At 36.2% G+C, this 18,939-nt stretch overlaps 2 protein-coding genes and 1 pseudogene across 3 annotated transcripts; 2 read left to right on the top strand and 1 right to left on the bottom strand.

Annotated features, from left to right (window-relative positions):
- Window positions 1-278: 278 nt before the first annotated feature.
- On the bottom strand, window positions 279-5,097 carry LOC132614889 (large ribosomal subunit protein mL43-like). Of its 2 annotated transcripts, XM_060329446.1 has the most exons (5): window positions 4,944-5,024; window positions 4,465-4,524; window positions 3,657-3,745; window positions 2,227-2,333; window positions 279-713 (listed from the first exon to the last, which is right to left on the bottom strand). In XM_060329446.1, exons 2-5 carry the CDS (start codon window positions 4,507-4,509, stop codon window positions 541-543), a joined length of 414 nt encoding a protein of 137 aa, XP_060185429.1. In that variant the 5' UTR covers window positions 4,510-4,524; window positions 4,944-5,024; the 3' UTR covers window positions 279-540. The 2 variants fall into 2 exon arrangements, with proteins under 2 accessions (XP_060185429.1, XP_060185430.1); XM_060329447.1 differs by lacking the exon at window positions 4,465-4,524 and having other exon boundaries at window positions 4,944-5,097.
- A 9,740-nt stretch (window positions 5,098-14,837) lies between these two features.
- On the top strand, window positions 14,838-18,939 carry LOC132614980 (probable cysteine protease RD19D). Its single transcript, XM_060329537.1, has 5 exons — window positions 14,838-15,167; window positions 16,263-16,565; window positions 17,669-17,788; window positions 17,907-18,150; window positions 18,441-18,939. Exons 1-5 carry the CDS (start codon window positions 14,967-14,969, stop codon window positions 18,710-18,712), a joined length of 1,140 nt encoding a protein of 379 aa, XP_060185520.1. The 5' UTR covers window positions 14,838-14,966; the 3' UTR covers window positions 18,713-18,939.
- On the top strand, window positions 17,252-17,397 carry LOC132616270 (U4 spliceosomal RNA; annotated as a pseudogene).

Here is an 18,939-nt window from a genome sequence, read left to right as displayed (position 1 = left end):
AGAACTAGTTTACCGGTCAGAATTCGAAGTTAGGGGGGTTAGAACTTGGTGGCATGTCCTGACGGAACGTCACAAGTTCTTATGAATGCGCAAACTTGCCTTGCGACAAGTCCTAACAGATCGCCAGGACTCTAGTACGAGTTGTGTCAAAACTTTAGATTAAATTGTTCACAATCCCAACTATCGTCATTTTTTAAGAGTCCAGGCAACATAGGTTGGCATAGGCCATTGCATCTTATCATTGACCAATTTCCCAAACCAAGAACTCAGTTACAAAATGCCACAACAAACACATGCAATTACCATTCCATCCATAGCATCTTAAACCTAGCATCCCCCTTAAAAATTATCAGGGCGCGTAAGTTATTCCATCATCGACTAATCGAGTGCATTACCAATTGGAAAAGTCCGCTTCTCATACATGTAGACCACATTATCCATTACTTGTTTGTCCAAAAAACTACACCTATGACTTACAGATCCATATCATAAAACCAAGGATGTCAGAAAACACCCGCATAGACCTTTTTCTTTTGGTGTTTATAACTCCAATGCTGTTGACCATGTACCTTGAACGCTTGGTTGTTTCGTGACATGCCGAGTCTTCAGCTTCACCACCTTTCTGCCAAGTGAATTTCTTAACTTGGTCGCAGCTTCAAGTACTTCGTCTTGATTCAAGTTTTTCACACATACAACACGCTCATTCTTGTTCTCTAATTGAAAAGCAAATCAGTACACACTCGTGAAAAGAGATTACAGCAAAAACAACTGGTTTCTGAATAAACTGATACAACATATATACGAGGCATAAATAGGAATATCATCTTCACAACACACATTTTTGTACAGTACATGTACAGGTTTTTGTCTACTTTTGGACTCGGGTTGTGAGGTGGCAAATGCATTCAATATGACACATTACATTTCACACTACCTTTAGCTGTCAATAACACAACCTGTCTGCTCGGTTGTAGCCCAAAGTGGGGAAAAAAGACTTGAGGCCTGTTAATATGACGAAGTTGGTGCTGGGGTAGAGAGAAGCAAAAACCAGGTACGTCCACTGATGGCTCAGGAGTGCAAGTCTCTATTTTAGTTTTTGCTACTTATGTGGTTCTCTCTCAACTACCTGATCCGGCCCCTGTGTCTTAGCATGTTATACTTTGGCATACTGTTCCTAAATACTGCAAAAAAAGGACAAATGATCCATCTCAAAATAAACACACACTATCTTATGCTTTTGTTACTCCATTGTTTAATCCCTGATTGTTGCAGCCTTTGTTATGCACATTATAGTGATCTGTCCTTCCTAAGGACCTAGACCTCCACAATCCTGTTGAGAACTAATCTGATATGGAGTATATGGTTGGAGAGGAATAGGAGGCTGTGAAGTATAATTTTTTAGAATATCTGTTTCATTGGTGTAAGGAGAGGACAGCAGAGCACTTATCAGAGTTTTTAGACTTTTTAGATTCTTTCAGATGAGTGTGTTTAACTGCTATATGGTGACCTCTATTCTGTATTTTGCAGTACCATCTTGGTCTTGCCTTAATAATATTTACTTATCTTATCACCAAAAAAAAAAAAAAAAACTGGTTATGCTGTCCTATGATATCTTTGATAAGCTGATCCCAAGTTTAAACATTTTAAAGGCGCTCGGGCAAAGTAGAGCACGAGCTATTGTAAATAATCGAGCAGAGCCTAAGAGGGGGTTCAAATTGGCTTGAGTGCACCATTAAGGAACGAATGCATAGATTCAGTAGCAGGGAAAGCCATGTTACGGTCAATAAAATAACATCTGAGGTCCAAGAGGTGGAAACCAAATTGGATAGGGGACATGAAGAGTAGGGACTATCTGGGGCAGGGGAAGATTACTCTAGGAAGGGCATAAGCAGCTCCCTTAACGATGGTGAGAGGCGGTCTTCACAGAATTAAGGAGGGTTCAGAGGCAGCAAGCTTTGGGCTGGATGTTACAAACCGACTAGAAAATCCTGACTGATGTTTATAACCCATTGAGTGATTCTAACTGATAATATACAGCTGAACCAATCAAACCTAATAACCACAGACACATGCCTATTTCAAAGATTGCAGTAACATAATAAGTCTCTGGTCGCAGTCAACTGAAAGTAACCTAGCTACTTTTTCTCTTCATATGCATCTCCTCAGGCGCAGAATGAATACTTTTTTACGGCATAGAATTGAAGGGAAACTTAGAGAAAGACTTACTGTATAATCCCTTCAAGAAAGGATGCTGACCACGATTGAGTTCAGTGACCACCTCAAGTTGCGGATTTTTCTCCTTGAATGCTGGCAATTCAGACTCCATGAATGCCCTGCAATAGTAGATACATACCTTAACATCTGCCACGTAGCTATTTTGTTACATCTACCTCAGTCATCCAGAACCTAGCAGCCCATCCTATTTCCTCTTTTTTCTGCTAAAGTCTGAATAATAATTGTTATTCCATTTTGTTTTACAAACCAAAAGTCACAATCTTTTCCTCTAACAACTACATTTTAAACTCCAAATAGGACTGATCACTTACATATGTAAAATTGCACTATGGCACATCAGCAATGTACCAACTTTTCTAGACAGGTGACAATCACCACAAAATCACAATATATGCAGTGAGAATACTACTTCTTAACTGACGGTTGCAACATGCAAAAAAAAAAAAAAAACTTATTATACCTAGATTGATGATAACATTCTGATTAGGTTTGAAAAAGAATTTCAATAAAATGTCAGACTAATAACATTATAATACTCAATGAATCCCACCTTACTAAAGAAATAACAATGCTCCATTCATCTCCATTTCAGTTGACCAAATTTCACCAGCACCAAAAATAATAGTAAGAAACAAAGTTTGGAAGAGTTGAGATGCATAAAGATAAGTACATAACACTGTTAAGTTTTGTGAGAGTGGATAATTATCCATAAAGATATATTGTCAAGGCTGAAATAATATAAAATATAAACCTTTCCTTTTCCTCTTTAGTTTTTACCAGAAGTAACTGTCAGTTTTTGCTTCAAAATTGCAACTACAAGATTTTCAATTGACATATTTAATAGAACAGTAGAATTAAAGCACCAACAACATGCCCAATATAATCCCACCGGGTGGGGTCTGGGGAGGGTAGAGTGTACGGATGTACGCAGACCTTACCCCTACATTTTGACGGGTAGGGAGGCCGTTTCCGATAGACCCCTGGCTCAAGGAGAGATGAAAAAGCATCAGTAATAATAAACACTAATAATAAGCCGTTACAGCACAAGATAATAGGACGACGTACTAAAAAAACAAACAGATAGAGTGCTAGAGATAAAGAGATAAGAACAAGCAATCCACAGCAGTATAGCAAGGCATGGCAAAATACTATCAAAGACAAGGACCTACTCGTAATACTACGACTACCAGTATGCAAGGATAAGTAAGACAACACTCAATTACTAAACAAATCCTCTACCCTAATTCGTGTCCAGTAGAATTAAAGCATCAATTTTATAAAAGTTTAAGTTGTTACATATTTCCTTTCTCACTTTGTTTAACACGGAACACCACAATCCCCGGTAGAAACAGTCTCATTATAATTCCGATAAATGTAAAAGGCCAATCTAAAAGACAAAAGGCTTCAAAGTTAACCTTTACCTTATTCCCCTGCTACTGCCGCCCCAATTGCAATAGCTGACTACCAGCTTCTTTAGCTGCCAAACACCTCTTAGAGCCATCTGGATCAACTACATTCACAAATAACAGTTGGAGGCAAAATTAGCATATGCAATAGTGTTATTCAAAGCGAAAGGTAGAAAAAAGGCAGCAGAATAATAATGTATATTAGCTTGTAAAATCACATATGGTTCAGTATCGGACTTATCGCACATGCAAATTCAAAGCATTCAGTAATACATCCACTTTAAAAATCATGTGTAAATCATGCAAGCTATGGAAACACTAATCACACTACTCGTATTGAAATACCAAACTCGTTAACAATCTTGGACCTAACTCACACCCCCCAAAAGCTAGCTATTAAGGTGGGAGAGCTCAAGGCCAGTGTTTTGGACGGCGCGCGGCGCCAATAAATACCAAAAAATAAAAATATTTAATTGCATATATAAATAATCAAAATGTCACTAGCAATAACATATTAGCAAATATTTCAATTCAAAAATTAAAAGTAGATAGTTGATACTAAAAGTGTAGAACTTGAATGACTCATAAGTGATAAGACAAGCAATACTAAAATTCAAGCAATAGTGCAATACTAATTCATAACCTACTGTTTATAACAAAAGTTAACAATTATTGAACAGAAAAAAGAGGAAAACAGTCACTGCAGAAGAGAGACAAAAAAAACAGAGGATAAAAAGAGAAGAAGAAGCAGAAGTCGAAAACAGAGGAGTAAGAGAGAAGAAGAAGAAGAAGAAGAAGGAGAAAAAGAGAGAAGTATGCGTACCTGAAACTGATGCCTGAAGGAGAAGAGAGAAGAGTATCCGTACATAAAACCCTAGCTACGCTGTTATAACTTGTATCATTTAAGTTTCCTTCAATCTCGTGTTAATTCCTCTATTTAGGCTAATTCATAACTAAATTAAAATACCCAATCCTAAGGTTTCACGTTTAACTCTCAATTAATTGAGTTATAATTTTTGCGGTACACACATTCTTTGCTAGTGCACTAAACAGTATTTCGCCATGAGATGACTACAATACTGAAATTAATCTGGGAATATAAATCTGATTTTGTTTTACTAATTCAAAATTTAGGCTTATGTAGAATAAAAGTACTAATCTTATTTAGGGCTATTCTCATATGAAATTCAATTGAAACTCATATATCCAATCCAAGTTGTTAATATTACAACTATTTAACTCAACCAATGATAATATGTGTATACAGATGTCAATTAAATTTTTTTAAAAAAAAAAAAATACCTTGAATTCGCTTGATTTCTCCGTATGTTGCTAGTCGTTGCTTCTTTGTTTCTATTAAATTTATGTTTACAACTTCAGCTGCGGTTCCCCTTCCCTAATTCCTTATATATTTTTTTCAGAGAAAATGACTAAAATGGTCTCTTATGTTTGAGGGTAGTTCGAAATAGTCCCTTAAGTATGTAGTGAACAGTTTTGGCCATTTAAGTTAGCCAAATGTTAGTTCTTTTAGCCTCCGACAAATATTTATAGAACTTTATTTGATAAATTTGATGAGAATTATGAAAAGGGGGAAATTAGCAGGAATTCATTTTTAGAGGTATAATTTTTGTAATTTTCTGCTATTTTTGATTTATTTCAAAAGCCTATGGCAGTTTTTTGAGGTGTAATTTATGCTTCTTTTTTCTTTTTTTTCTTTTTTTTTATGTCTAGTGCAGCTTTGTGTTGCATATTTTAGGATTTGACGGGACTTTTTAGGTGTTTATGGTTAAAAAAAATACCTTGAATTCGCTTGATTTCTCCTTATGTTGCTACTCGTTGCTTCTATTAAATTTATGTTTACAGCTTCAACTGCGGTTCCCTTTCCCTAATGTCACGCCCCAAAATTCACCCTAGACGTGACCGGCAACCGACGTCATGAACAACATCGGAAGAACCTAAACAATACAATAACAATACTTGAACCCGCCAGGTTCAACATTCGCTTCCAACAGTTTATGAAATAAAGGTAGACAAATCATGCACATAAGAATTAAATCAGCGGAAGTCTTTAATTATCTATACTTGTCAAACATAACAGCGTGCCCAAGAGTTAATCAATAACTCAATAACTACCCACAAATGTATACTAGGGAGCTTCTAAGATAAAGGAATAATAGTCTGACTCATCGGGACGCAGCCCGGACAACTAATGTAATAAATAAGCAAATCAATAGGGTGTCCCACGAATGAATGTGTGGGCTCACCAAATTAGCCGCAACAGCAAGTCCTTCCTAAGCACCGGGAGTATCAAGAACCTACTTTTCTCCGTTACCTAACATACCATCAAAAACAACAATGGTATGCCTGAGTACTTCATACTCAGTGAGTGCCTCGGGGACAATGAATAATACGAAAATAAAGTAAAATAATACATGAAGAAATCAGTCTTGAGAATCATATGAAACTAACGTAAGAACCGTTATTCAATCTATGTATCTCAATAGTAAGTATCAAAACCCATTTATAAAGCCTCTTGTCAAGTTACAACTTTAAATATGCCTTTTTAATCAATTAAGATAGTCATCAACAATTCCATAAGAGAATAAGAATGTCACACATGCCAATACAGGTCCAAGAATCAAGCATATCGCGCATAGCGCACCACACCGGAACATATAATTCTCGGTGGCTATCCTTCCTCCCGAATAGCTAGGCATAAATCACACCGGACTATGTAGTACGCGGTGGCTATCCTTCCTCCCGAATAGCTAGGCATAAATCACACCCCGGGTAGCGAACCCAGCGGTGGCCACTCTTCCTCCCGAATGGCTAGGCAATGACACACTAGGATCCATAGTGGCTAGCCTTCCTCCCGAGCAGCTAGGCCAAACACAGCAATAAAGTTCATAGCATAGAAGCCGATTCACAAATTGTCTCAAAGTTGTCACACCATCAATAACATTAACGTTCATTATGCATATCGAAAGAATAAGTCATTCCAATCAATGTTTTGAAAACGTACAACTTCTTTACAAAGATTTCCATGTCCCAATTCACCAATGAGGATGTCATTACCAACTCTTAACTAGCATTACTAAGTATCTCTCACAGAGGAAAACATTCATAATAGCTTATACATATATAGGGTTTGTTACAATCTAGGTTTAATGTGGGTTTGTCCCCTCACACACATTAACCACCATTTAGACATGAACTAGGGTTCAAGGAAACATGAAAATATTGTTTTTCCTTTCATTCATTAAAGAATCTTGAATAAAATTTATACTTCCAACAATAGTTTCAAAAGGTGATTTTCATTCAAAATAAGTTTTTAAAAGAGAGACATACCTTAATTTGTTAAACAAGGTCTAACAAATCACTTTTCTAATGAAGAACACCCAAACCCTAGCTTGAATCACTTTGGGAAGAATTATGTTGCAACCCTAGGTTTTGGTCACAAGAATCATGGGTTTATTGTTAGGATTGATAATCAATGATTAAGATGTTCGTACCTTAGTGTTGGAGCCCTAGAGAGATATTTTCGTCCTTAGGGTTTTTGAGAGTGAAAAGAATGGAAGAAAAACTAAAATTTTGCAACTTATAAATTTTCAGCCCGGCAGGCACAAACGACGGTTCAAAGGACGAAGCATCGATCAGAACGACGGAGCGTCGATTTGCTCCGTCGAATTCATCAAATTTCCAGTGAGCAATCTTTCTTTTCCTCACAATCGACGGTTCAAAGGACGGAGCGTCGATCTACTCCATCGAAGTCATGAAATTTTCAGTGAAGACAGACTTTAGTAAAACGGGCATAACTTTTCGTACGAAGCTTTGTTTGGGCTGGGCGACCTACCGTTGAAAAGCTATTTCAAAGATATACAACTTTCATCAAGGAAGTTTTTCCAAATTCGCGACACATTTTCATGAAAATCTCCCAAAAGACAGACCTACTGAAACTTAGGCGAATTTAAGAGCCCTTAAGAACTTCACTAGTTGGTTTGACTTCAAAACGACCATCCTCTACCCGAATTCATCAAGAATGGATTCATATAGATAAAATATCATCTTAACACTAGATTTTTATATATTCACACCTAGTTCAAGTTTACGGGGTGTTACACCTAATTCCTTATATATTTTTTCCAGAGAAAATGACTAAAATGGTCTCTTATGTTTGAGGGTAGTTCGAAATAGTCCCTTAAGTATGTAGTGAACAGTTTTGGCCGTTTAAGTTAGCCAAATGTTAGCTCTTTTAGCCTCCGGCAAATATTTATAGAACTTTATTTGATAAATTTGATGAGAACTATGAAAAGGGGGAAATTAGCAGGAATTCATGTTTAGAGGTATACTTTTTTTAATTTCTGCTATTTTTGATTTATTTCAAAAGCCTAGGGCAGTTTTTTGAGGTGTAATTTATGTTTTTTTTTTTGTGTCTAGTGCAGCTTTGTGTTGCATATTTTAGGATTTGACGGGACTTTTTAGTTGTTTATGGTTAAAAAAAAATCCTTTGTTTCCGTCAAATCTAACCAACGTAATTAAATATTTGTGGAGATTGAAAGTGTTAACTTTTGGCAAACTTAAGGGATCAAAAGTGTAAGTGAATACTTAAAGGACAATTCAAGACTCTCTCTCCTCTTAATTGCCTTTTTTGTTTTCATTGTAGTGCTTTTATCCCTCCATTTTTGTTCAATTTAAAACCAGGCAGAAAAATATTATCAAACGTTCTAAATATCTTTCAGATTGCACAATCTTATTACAACAACTACGTATTACGTTTCAATCCCAGGCTTTTGGGATCGATTATATGAGTTCTAAAATATCATAAATACTTTGTTTGAGCCCGCTATACTGTATTTTAATAGTCCATACTTAGATTATCTAACACTGGGATTCTCTAATATACTCTAGTGGTTACGATGTATCTTTAGATTGAACAATAAAGAAAGAAAGAACCTATAAAGTAAATTTAATCACATTAGCTTAGTTAGTCACAGTAGCACCATTCCATTGCTAATATTGGATCTCATCAATGAAGGAGGTTAGTTTCAAAACTATGTTGCTAGTACTTGTTAGGATTTTAAGCTCAAGCTTAGTTGGTGTGAATAGAAATGGAGGGAAGAGAAATGGAGGGAAAATTGAAAATTTGAGCAAAGTTCCTTTTAGAAAGAGCACTTTGTACCACATTGGTAGTGGAAAGAGAGAGTTGTGTGTTTATATATCAAAACACATCCTCTAGCTCATAAAGGGTTGAGAAGAGGGACTCCCCTCGCGCCGTCGTCATCGCTTGGCTCGGCTTCGGCTTCGAATGGACCAAATTTATTTTTTCAAAGTCATAATTTAATTTCCATTTCGGATATTATCTAATATCATTTCCGCGCAAAATTTCATTTAATGTTTCATTTCGCGGAATTCCCAACAGCCATTTTTTTTAAAAGGCAAGTCCTTCCCGAATGGTCACCTTGCCTGTTCGGAACGGTTTCTTCCCCCATATAAATTTCAGAGGCTTCGCCTCATTTTGACACACAACGAAATTCTGAACTTTCTGCAATTAAAATTTCTCAACTTCATCTCTTTATATTCAGTGCATTGTTTTAACAACTACTAACTGTAAGTGTCCTGTGATTTGCTCCGTTAATTTGAGTTCATCGGAGTTCTGTGGTTTGCATTGCCGCGACTACAGAAACGTTCTTCCGTTCTATCCTGGAAGGAAGTAACCCAGATCCTTTGGCAACAGTGAGGGGGTTATAATTCCTTAAGCTCACACAAGCAACTTGTGGGCTCGGAAGATTTTTCTACTTCTTCTACATTGTTGTGTTCACTATTTTTCTGTTTCTGGTTTTGATTAACGAACACAAACTGATATACTAATCATTGCTGTGCTTTACGGATAATAACAAGCTTAAGGAACAATATGCATTTAGTCATTTGTGATCGATTTGAAGATATAAACTCTTCATCGAGTTAATTTAGTCTTTTGTCCTCGATTTGAAGATATAAATTCTTCATCGAGTTTATATTCAGTTTGAAGATTAAAAACTTCACTGATTTACTAATATCATTTGTGTGTCAATTTCTTTTCAGAAAATGACTACTGGAACAGAACAACAAACTAAGTCTGTGAATGGTACCGCCACATCGGCAACGGCTACTGCGTCGTTGAGTCGCACTACACCGGCACCAGCATTGGCCAAGGCAGAAAAGCCAGAAAAATTTACCGGTATCGACTTCAAAAGGTGGCAACAGAAAATGTTCTTTTAACTGACCACCCTTAGCCTACAAAGATTTATCAATGAGGACATTCCCGTCTTTGCCTGAGGACACTCCTGATAATGAGAAATTTATGGTACTTGAGGCATGAAAACATTATGATTTTATGTGCAAAAACTACATTCTCAATGGCTTAGAGGATGGCTTGTATAATGTCTTCATTGTGTGTAAAATGTCTAAAGAATTGTGGAACGCACTTGAGAAGAAGTACAAAACAGAAGACGCGAGATTGAAGAAATTCGTGGCTGCAAAGTTCTTGGATTTCAAATTGGTGGACAGCAAGTCCGTTATGTCACAAGTTCAGGAACTGCAAATCATAATCCATGATCTTCTAGCGGAAGGTGTAATCCGAATTAATATTTGTATTAAATATATTGATTATGTTACTAATGTTAATTTATTAATTGAAGGTATGGTCATAAACGACTCGTTTCAAGTAGCGCCAGTTATTGAGAAGTTGCCTCCGCTGTGGAGAGACTTCAAAAATTACTTGAAACACAAATGAAAAGAGATGACCCTTGAAGATCTGATTGTGCGCCTAAGAATAGAAGAAGACAATAAGGCTTCGGAAAAGAAGTCATGAGCAAGTTCAACAATTGCGGGGGCAAATGTTGTTGAAGAGGCACCAAAAAAAAAAAAACAAGAGAAAGAGTTCGTCTGGACCTAAGAATTTTTCGCCAAAGACGAAATTCAAAGGCAGTTGCCACAATTGCGGAAAAATAGGACACAAGGCTGCGGAATGCAGAGCTCCGAAGAAAGAAAACAAAAAGCGTCAAGCAAATATGATTGAAACAAACGATGAAGTGGAGAACCTATGTGCCATGCTCTCCGAATGTAATTTGGTAGGAAACTCTAAAGAATGGTGGATTGACTCTGGGGATTCTCGCCACATGTGTTCTAACAAAGGATTATTTTCATCCTATGCTCCCGCAGGTCCAGACGAGACTATCTTTATAGGAAACTCGTCGACTGCCAAGGTTGAAGGAATTAGAAAGATTTGCTTGAAGATGACGTCAGGAAAAGTGGTGACGCTAAATAAAGTTCTCCATGTTCCAGATATTAGGAAGAATTTAGTTTCTGTTGCACTTCTCGTTAAAAACGGGTTTACGTGCGTTTTTGTTTCTGAAAAAATTGTACTTAGCAAGAATGATTTGTACTTAGGAAAAGGTTATCTGAATGAGGGCCTTTTCAAACTCAATGTAATAGCGATTGAAATGAATAAGAATGTTGTTTCTTCTTACTTGCTTTAGTCAAATTCTTTATGGCATTCACGTTTGGGTCACGCCAACTTCAAAACGTTGCGGAAAATGATTAATTTAGAAATATTGCCTAAGTTTGAATGTAATAAAAACAAGTGTCAAATATGTGTGGAATCAAAGTATGTTAAACATCCTTTTAAGTCAATTCAAAGGAATTCAGGTCCTTTAGACTTAATTCACACTGACATTTGCGACATGAAGTCAACACCATCTCGCGGTGAAAAAAAGTACTTTATAACTTTTAGTGATGATAGCACAAGATATTGCTATGTTTATTTACTTAATAGTAAAAATGAAGCAATTAATGCATTCAAGCAATATAAAAATAAAGTAGAGACACAACTAAATAAAAAGATTAAAATGATCAGAAGTGATAGAGGTGGTGAATATGAATCTCCTTTTGAAGAGACTTGTTTGGAATATGGCATTATTTATCAAACAACTGCTCCATATTCGCCTCAATCCAATGGGATTGCAGAAAGGAAAAATAGAACCTTAAAAGAAATGATGAATGCATTATTGATAAGTTCTGGTTTACCACAGAACTTGTGGGGGAAAGCTATTCTTACTGCCAATAGAATACTTAATCGAGTTCCCCATAGCAAAACACAATCCATCCCATATGAAAAATGGAAAGGAAGAAATCCTAACATGAAATATTTCAAAGTGTGGGGGTGTTTGGCGAAAGTGCAAGTTCCTAAACCTAAGAGGGTAAAAATAGGACCAAGTTGATACGTGTTTTTATTGGATATGCAACGAACAGTAAAGCATATCGATTTCTGGTTCATAAATCAGAAAATCCCGAGATTCAAGTGAACACTGTAATTGAATCAGGCAACGCTGAATTTTTTGAAAATATATATCCGCATAAAATTGAATGTGAGACGTCTAGCATAAGATCTAAACAACCTCGCGAAGAAGTAAATGACAATATTCATGGTGAGGAAAATCCAAGACGGAGCAAACGTCAAAGGACATCTACATCCTTTGGACTAGATTTTCTAACATTTTTGTTGGAAAATGAACCTCGAACTTTTAAAGAAGCTATGTTTTCCTTAGAAGCACAATATTGTTAAGAGGCAATCAATAGTGAAATAGAATCCATATTAAACAATCATACTTGGGAATTGGTTGATCTTCCTCCAGGAAATAAACCCTTAGGTTCCAAATGGATCTTCAAACGGAAAATAAAGGACGATGGCACTATTAACAAATATAGGGCAAGACTTGTTGTCAAAGGATTTAGACAACGAGAAGGTCTTGATTATTTTGATACGTACTCACCGGTAACACGAATTACATCCATTCGGGTGCTAATAGCGCTAGCCGCCGTGTACAATCTTCAAATCCATCAAATAGATGTTAAAACAGCCTTCTTAAATGGAGATTTGGAGGAAGAAATCTATATGGAACAACCTGAAGGGTTTGTTGTTCCAGGAAAAGAAAAGAAGGTGTGCCGACTTGTTAAGTCTCTTTATGGACTAAAACAAGCACCCAAGCAATGGCATGCAAAATTTGACCAAACAATGTTGGCAAACAGGTTCAAGATTAACGAGTGTGATAAATGTGTGTATATTAAGAACACTCCAAATCATATAGTCATTGTTTGTTTATATGTAGATGATATGTTGATAATGAGTAAAGACATTGCCGAAATAAATGCTACAAAACACATGCTTGCTAGCAAATTTGATATGAAAGACCTAGGAGTTGCTGATTTAATTCTAGGAATTAAAATTCAATAATTCTAGGAATTAAAATTCAAAGAACTCCTCAAGGTTTAGCATTGTCTCAATCTCATTATATTAAAATGGTACTTGAAAAATTCAAATATTTGAATTTCAGAGTCGCGAGAACTCCAATTGATCTGAACCATTCCTTTGTAAAGAATAAAGGTCAAAACAAGTCTCAATTGGATTATGCTCAAGTGTTAGGAAGTTTGATGTACATAATGAATTGTACACGACCTGATATAGCTTGTGCTATAAGTAAACTGAGTTCATATACTAATCACTGTTGAGCTTTACAGATAATAACAGTACTCTCTAAAAATCTTGAAGCCCTCGTGTCAGATCCTCCAAAAATGTCCACATGCACCTGTTGACATTTTCAAAGAATCCGAACGATATAAGCTCAAAGCGGTCAATGGTGGCGCTGTTAATCAAATGTGCTATTCTCTTTCTATATATCATCTCTATTGCAATCTCCTGCAACTTTTCTCTTGCTTTCCAGTGTTTTTTTGTTTGTAATTGAGTATGAAAACCAATAACTCCATTTATACATAAAGATGTGGTGTTAGATATGCAAGGGAAGATTGAGTGTGTGATCAAGCTTATTGAAGAGGATGGAGATTTATTCGCAAGGCTGAAATGTACTACAAGAAAAGAGTACCACAGGTGATCATAAACTTTGTGGAAGAATCCTATCGTGCTCAGAGGCGGACCTAGGATTTTAAGACGGCGGGGGCACCATTATCTTAACATACACGGGAACAAAATTTTAAATGATGACTGAGGGATAATACCGTGTCGGACCGGTCATTAATAGTGTAGCAGTGACGAAAATACAAGTATATAGGTGAAAAAAATTGTGTTGGAGCTGAGATTTGATCTCGGGTGGTGACCAGTGAGCACTCAGGGGCACTCCTACCAACTGAACTATTTTTTGCAATTATGTTTGAGGGATCCTTTTAAAATATATCATAGCTTTTCAAGGTATATAAATATATACTCCCTTCATTTCAATTTATGTGAACCCATTTGACTGGGCACGACATTTAAGAAAGAGTGAAGACTTTTGAAATTTGTGGTTCAAAATAAGTCTTGAATATTTGTGTGGCTGTAAATCATTTCATAAAGTGAATTTGTTTTCAAATTAGGAAAGAGGTCATTCATTTTAGCATACACTAAAAGGGAAATAGGTTCACATAAATTGAAACATAGGGAGTATATATATAGGGTTTTTTTCGAAGTTAGGGGGGCACGTGTCCCCCCACCCAACACGTTGGATCTGCCCCTGATCGTGCTTACTGCCCAATATTGGCTGAAACGATACAATCATCTATCGAAGGAATTGCAGACCGCCAAAACTCAAGAGTATCAATTTTTAAATTTGTGCTCCCCGGCAACGTTTTGTATATCCAGTTACTCCGCCAGCGGTTAGTTTTTGCCAGTTCTATTTTTTGAATAAATAATATCTAATATGTTTTTTGCGAAATACGTTTATATTAATTTTGAAAATTTTCAAAAGAATGTAATCCCTCCCAGTTTGACTAAATGCGAAGTTTAAGAAATAAAGAGAGATTTATGAATTATGAGATCCTAATTTAAAGATGTATATAATGTACTAAAATGTCAATTAAATCTTATGATTATAAACTTGTCATGTAAAATGTTTGAATTTTTAATTTAATTTTTGAGACAGACCGAAAAAGAAGCAAAACACCTAGACGGAAGTAGTATTAGTTGAGACGGATGGTTTAAGTAGTTGGCAGGGGAGTAATGTGTAAATGAACAAAGAGAGGGGGGCAATTTTGTAACAAAAAGTGGTGGGCGAAGTAGTTGTGCACGTGGAGAACAGTCAGAAGCTTGCCGTTTCAAACCCCTTCTACGTGTTTTATAACCAAGTGAATAATCTGCATGCAGCTTTGAAGATTGAACAGTGACGCCTTTTACTTTCTATTCCCTAGATTGACCCTTCAATTTTCCTCTTTTCTTCTTCACTCTATTACTTGAAGAGGCAAAGCAACTTGGAGCAGAGCAAAAAATCAAACAATCAGCAAAAGCACCAGAAAAAAAAAATGGAAAAAGGAAGGGGTCTAACATATGCTTTAAGCGTTACCATTCTAACATGCACGCTTTCTCTACTTTCCTTCCACCATACAACATCAGCAATTCCAGAAGATTCCATAATCCGGCAAGTCACCACCGCGCACGGCGGAAACCACCACCACCACCTCCTCAGCACCGCCGCCGAGCACCGATTCAAGTCATTCATACAGGTAGGCGTGTTTATGAGTCGGTTTGAGTCGGTTTTGGCCAAATACACTTTAGCCCCTTTTTTAATTATTAAAACCAAAAACTAAAAATACTACATATTCATTGTTTGGTTGTTGTCAGTTTGGTTTAACCTAATGATAATTGTTAGCTTTTTAAAAAAAAAAATCACTTTTTTTGGAATTTTAGAGTTGGAGTTGGAGTTGTGTTTGGCCATAGTTCTTGAAATTATAGTTTTTGGTGAAATGTAGTTGTAACAAAGTGAAAAAAGTGAGTCTTTTTGAAAAACGAGTTTTTGGAGTTTTTGGTATTTCCGAATACGACTTCAAGTTGTATTCGGAATTCTTATCGCCTTGAAGGATTTTGTAGGTTCATTGATCAAGGTTTGACGGAAGAACTTTCTAAGTTTCCAAAAATTGAAGATACAGATCAAGAAATTGAATTTCAATTATTTGTGGAAACATATCAATGGGTCGAACCGAGAAAAAAATCCGGTGAATAATTCTTATGGCCAAACGCCTACTTAAAAAAAGGTTTTTTCATTAATTTTCAAACTTATAATTCGTTATTACCTTTTATTGCGGGAGCTATAATTTTCTTGAATGAAGGAGAAAATGTCTTAAGATCTATCTAAGCTTAGAAACTTTAATCAAGTGAATAAAGTTTACAGGAAGTATAATTTTTGTAAGGTAAATTTCATACTCTCTCCGTCCCAATTTATTGGGCACCATTTATTTGTCACCGCTTAAGAAAAATGGAATAGGAATACTTCTGAAGCTTGTGCTTCAAAATCAGCCTTATATATTTATTTTAACAGTTTTAGAAAAAAAGTTAAGCCCTAGATATCGGTATGGATGCAAATCATATCATAAGTTAAATTGTTAAATTGTTTCTAAATATAGAAATGTGACTTTTTTTGGGACCGGCTCACATAAATTAGGACAGATGGAGTAGTTGTTTTTAATAAAATCAAATCAAACCAAATATTAGTTTATTTTTTGAAATTTAGAACCAAACCAAACCCAAACAACTATGAATTTTATATAACCTGTTTGGCTCGGTTTTTCGATTTGGATGTTTTTAACGCCCATACTGTACAGGAATACAGCAAAGAGTACAGTACACGCGAGGAGTACATACACCGACTAGGAGTTTTCGCTAAGAATCTCCTGAGGGCAGCTGAGCACCAGGCTTTGGATCCTACGGCTGTTCACGGCGTTACGGAGTTTTCGGATTTAACGTCAGAGGAGTTTGAGAGGATGTATATGGGCGTTAAAGGTGGTGATCGGACATCCTTGTTGGGACAGGTTGGTTCCCACCGCGCACCTCCTATGGAAGTGAAAGGCTTGCCTGAGAGTTTTGATTGGCGAGAGAAAGGTGCTGTTACTGAAGTGAAGATGCAGGTGAGTTGTATAGTATAGTATCAGTATGGGAAAAGCTATGTTTGGTTTAATTTATGTATTATAAGTTGATCCCTATATTAACAAAACATGAACAGAGATGAAATATAGTTTGTAAAAAAAATTGCAAATCAAAACATAAAGCCTATTTCAGTGTTGTTTCACTCAGTTTAAATGAGTAAACTTAAAAAAAGTTTCAGCGTTGCATCAATGTAATGCCTCCTTTTGCTTTTCAGCAAATGAGTTTAGAACTGTGAGGTTTTAGGTTTGGATTTCATCCACAATAACAAATATCCGTGGCCCCGAACAACACAGTTATAAAAAAAAATTACTATTACCACAACTTTTTAGATCAAATTGGAATAATAATTTAATTTGTAGAATAGCATTACTCACTAAGTTCCATTTTATGTGGCGATGTTACTATTTGGAGAGACGGAAGTGGTTTTTTCTGTATTTTCTTAAACATTTTTGAATAATTGATTATTGTGGCTTGGAGTAATTTCAATTAATGTAGTTTGCGAGTATGTAAAATTTGTCCTTTAATCGAAAGGACGTGTAGGAGTACAATTTAGGGAGTGCTTATTCTTTTCATTTCAGAATATAATGAGAATATTTTAGTCAATGCTATTTAGCTTTGATCATGAGAAATGACAATCTATTAACTACTACTATATGAAATTATTACTATCTTTGTGCTTGGGGCAATGACACAGCTAGCGAGGTTCTAACTGAGGCGTTCCTGTTGCTGGTTGAAAACTATTTCCAAACTTCGGCCTTGGTTTTGCCTTGGCTGTTGAGAATATTTGGAGGGGCTTCCCTTCTGGGTAAAGCCCTAAATATATATGGAATTACGACTTCCCAAAATGTTATAAAGACTGCCTACCATATGATACTTCAATATCCTAACGAAATGAGTAACGCTTTTGCGTCAGATCAAACCATATCTAGTCGGCTAGTCCCACTAGATAAATCAATTTGTTCCTCAACTATAGCTACGAGCCTACGAGTCGTATCTATTCTCATTGCAAATTCCTATCCCTTCAAAGGGAAAAAGTATGAAAGTGTTATAGCTTAGTGATTCTCATCCCTGCCAATGAATGCAGGGGACTTGCGGATCATGCTGGGCGTTTAGTACCACAGGATCCATTGAAGGAGCCAACTTCATTGCCACCGGCAAGCTTCTAAATCTTAGTGAACAACAGCTTGTAGATTGTGATCACACGGTTAGCTCTTTTCAGATTTGTATTCTTAAATATCCTGCTTTATTTGTGCCTTTGTTTAGTACTTAGTACTCAATACATTCATGACTGATGACATTTTTTTTTTCTCTTCCAAATTAAGTGTGATAAAAAGGATATAAAAGCTTGTGATTCTGGATGCTCGGGAGGCCTAATGACAAATGCATACAAGTACTTAATCGAGGCCGGAGGAATACAAGATGAAGATTCTTACCCATACACTGGTAAACGTGGCGAATGCAAGTTTAGACCAGACACAGTCGCTATAAAAGTGTCCAACTTCACCAATATTCCCATCGACGAGCAACAAATCGCTGCTTATTTAGTCAATAATGGACCTCTCGCAGGTAAGCACTCTCTCATTGCAACTATTCGTTGATATGATGTGTGCACAAAGATCACCTCTAGACTAAAGTGTACTTGATTTTTTTTCTTGGGCAAGTTACACATTTGGCCAGTCAGACAAAAATAATTACATTCGCTAGCCAAATATCCAAAAAAATATACGTTATTATGGATACAAAATGTTTATTATATATATATATATATATATATATACAAAAAATATGCATTGGTTGGCTATTATTCTGGTGGGCAGTTGTTTATGTCAATTTCTCTTCTTTCTGTTTTTGTGTAGTTGGGTTGAACGCTGTGTTTATGCAAACGTACATCGGAGGTGTATCGTGCCCGTTAATATGTGGAAAGAGGTGGATTAACCATGGTGTTTTGCTAGTTGGTTATGGCTCGAAGGGATTCTCGATTCTGAGATTGAGCAACCAGCCATATTGGATTATAAAGAACTCGTGGGGAAAGCGATGGGGAGAACATGGATACTACAAGCTTTGTAGAGGACATGGCATGTGTGGAATGAACACAATGGTTTCTGCTGTTATGACCCAAACCTCCTAAGAAATGAATAAGTAGCTCTGCTCTATACTCTTGTAAGTTAAAATAATTTGTAGTGACTAGTGAAGTTAAGTTCACTTCTTAAACTTTTCATCTTTCAAGTGTTTGAGCTTAGGTGCAGGTGTATAAAGCCTTTTCTTCTCTTTTAGACTTGAAAGTAACTTGGCCAATACAACTATGGATTCTATCATGTGGTTTTCATTGATTAATGTTGTAAAAGTGTCGTGTAA

Source organism: Lycium barbarum, chromosome 10, assembly GCF_019175385.1.
Source record: "Lycium barbarum isolate Lr01 chromosome 10, ASM1917538v2, whole genome shotgun sequence".
Classification (NCBI taxonomy): Eukaryota; Viridiplantae; Streptophyta; class Magnoliopsida; order Solanales; family Solanaceae; genus Lycium; species Lycium barbarum.
This window is presented reverse-complemented; position numbering and strand designations above follow the sequence as displayed.

Excerpts from the sequence above, each read along its gene's own strand:
- LOC132614889 (XM_060329446.1), bottom strand. The coding sequence starts at position 4,509 with ATGTACGGATACTCTTCTCTCTTCTCCTTCAGGCATCAGTTTCAG. Across the intron at positions 2,334-3,656 it reads GGCAGTAGCAGGGGAATAAG|GGCATTCATGGAGTCTGAAT; the intron begins GTAAAGGTTAAC and ends CTACTATTGCAG. Across the intron at positions 714-2,226 it reads TTTCTTGAAGGGATTATACA|AGAACAAGAATGAGCGTGTT; the intron begins GTAAGTCTTTCT and ends CTTTTCAATTAG.
- LOC132614980 (XM_060329537.1), top strand. The coding sequence starts at position 14,967 with ATGGAAAAAGGAAGGGGTCTAACATATGCTTTAAGCGTTACCATTCTA. Across the intron at positions 15,168-16,262 it reads GATTCAAGTCATTCATACAG|GAATACAGCAAAGAGTACAG; the intron begins GTAGGCGTGTTT and ends CATACTGTACAG. Across the intron at positions 17,789-17,906 it reads TTGTAGATTGTGATCACACG|TGTGATAAAAAGGATATAAA; the intron begins GTTAGCTCTTTT and ends TTCCAAATTAAG.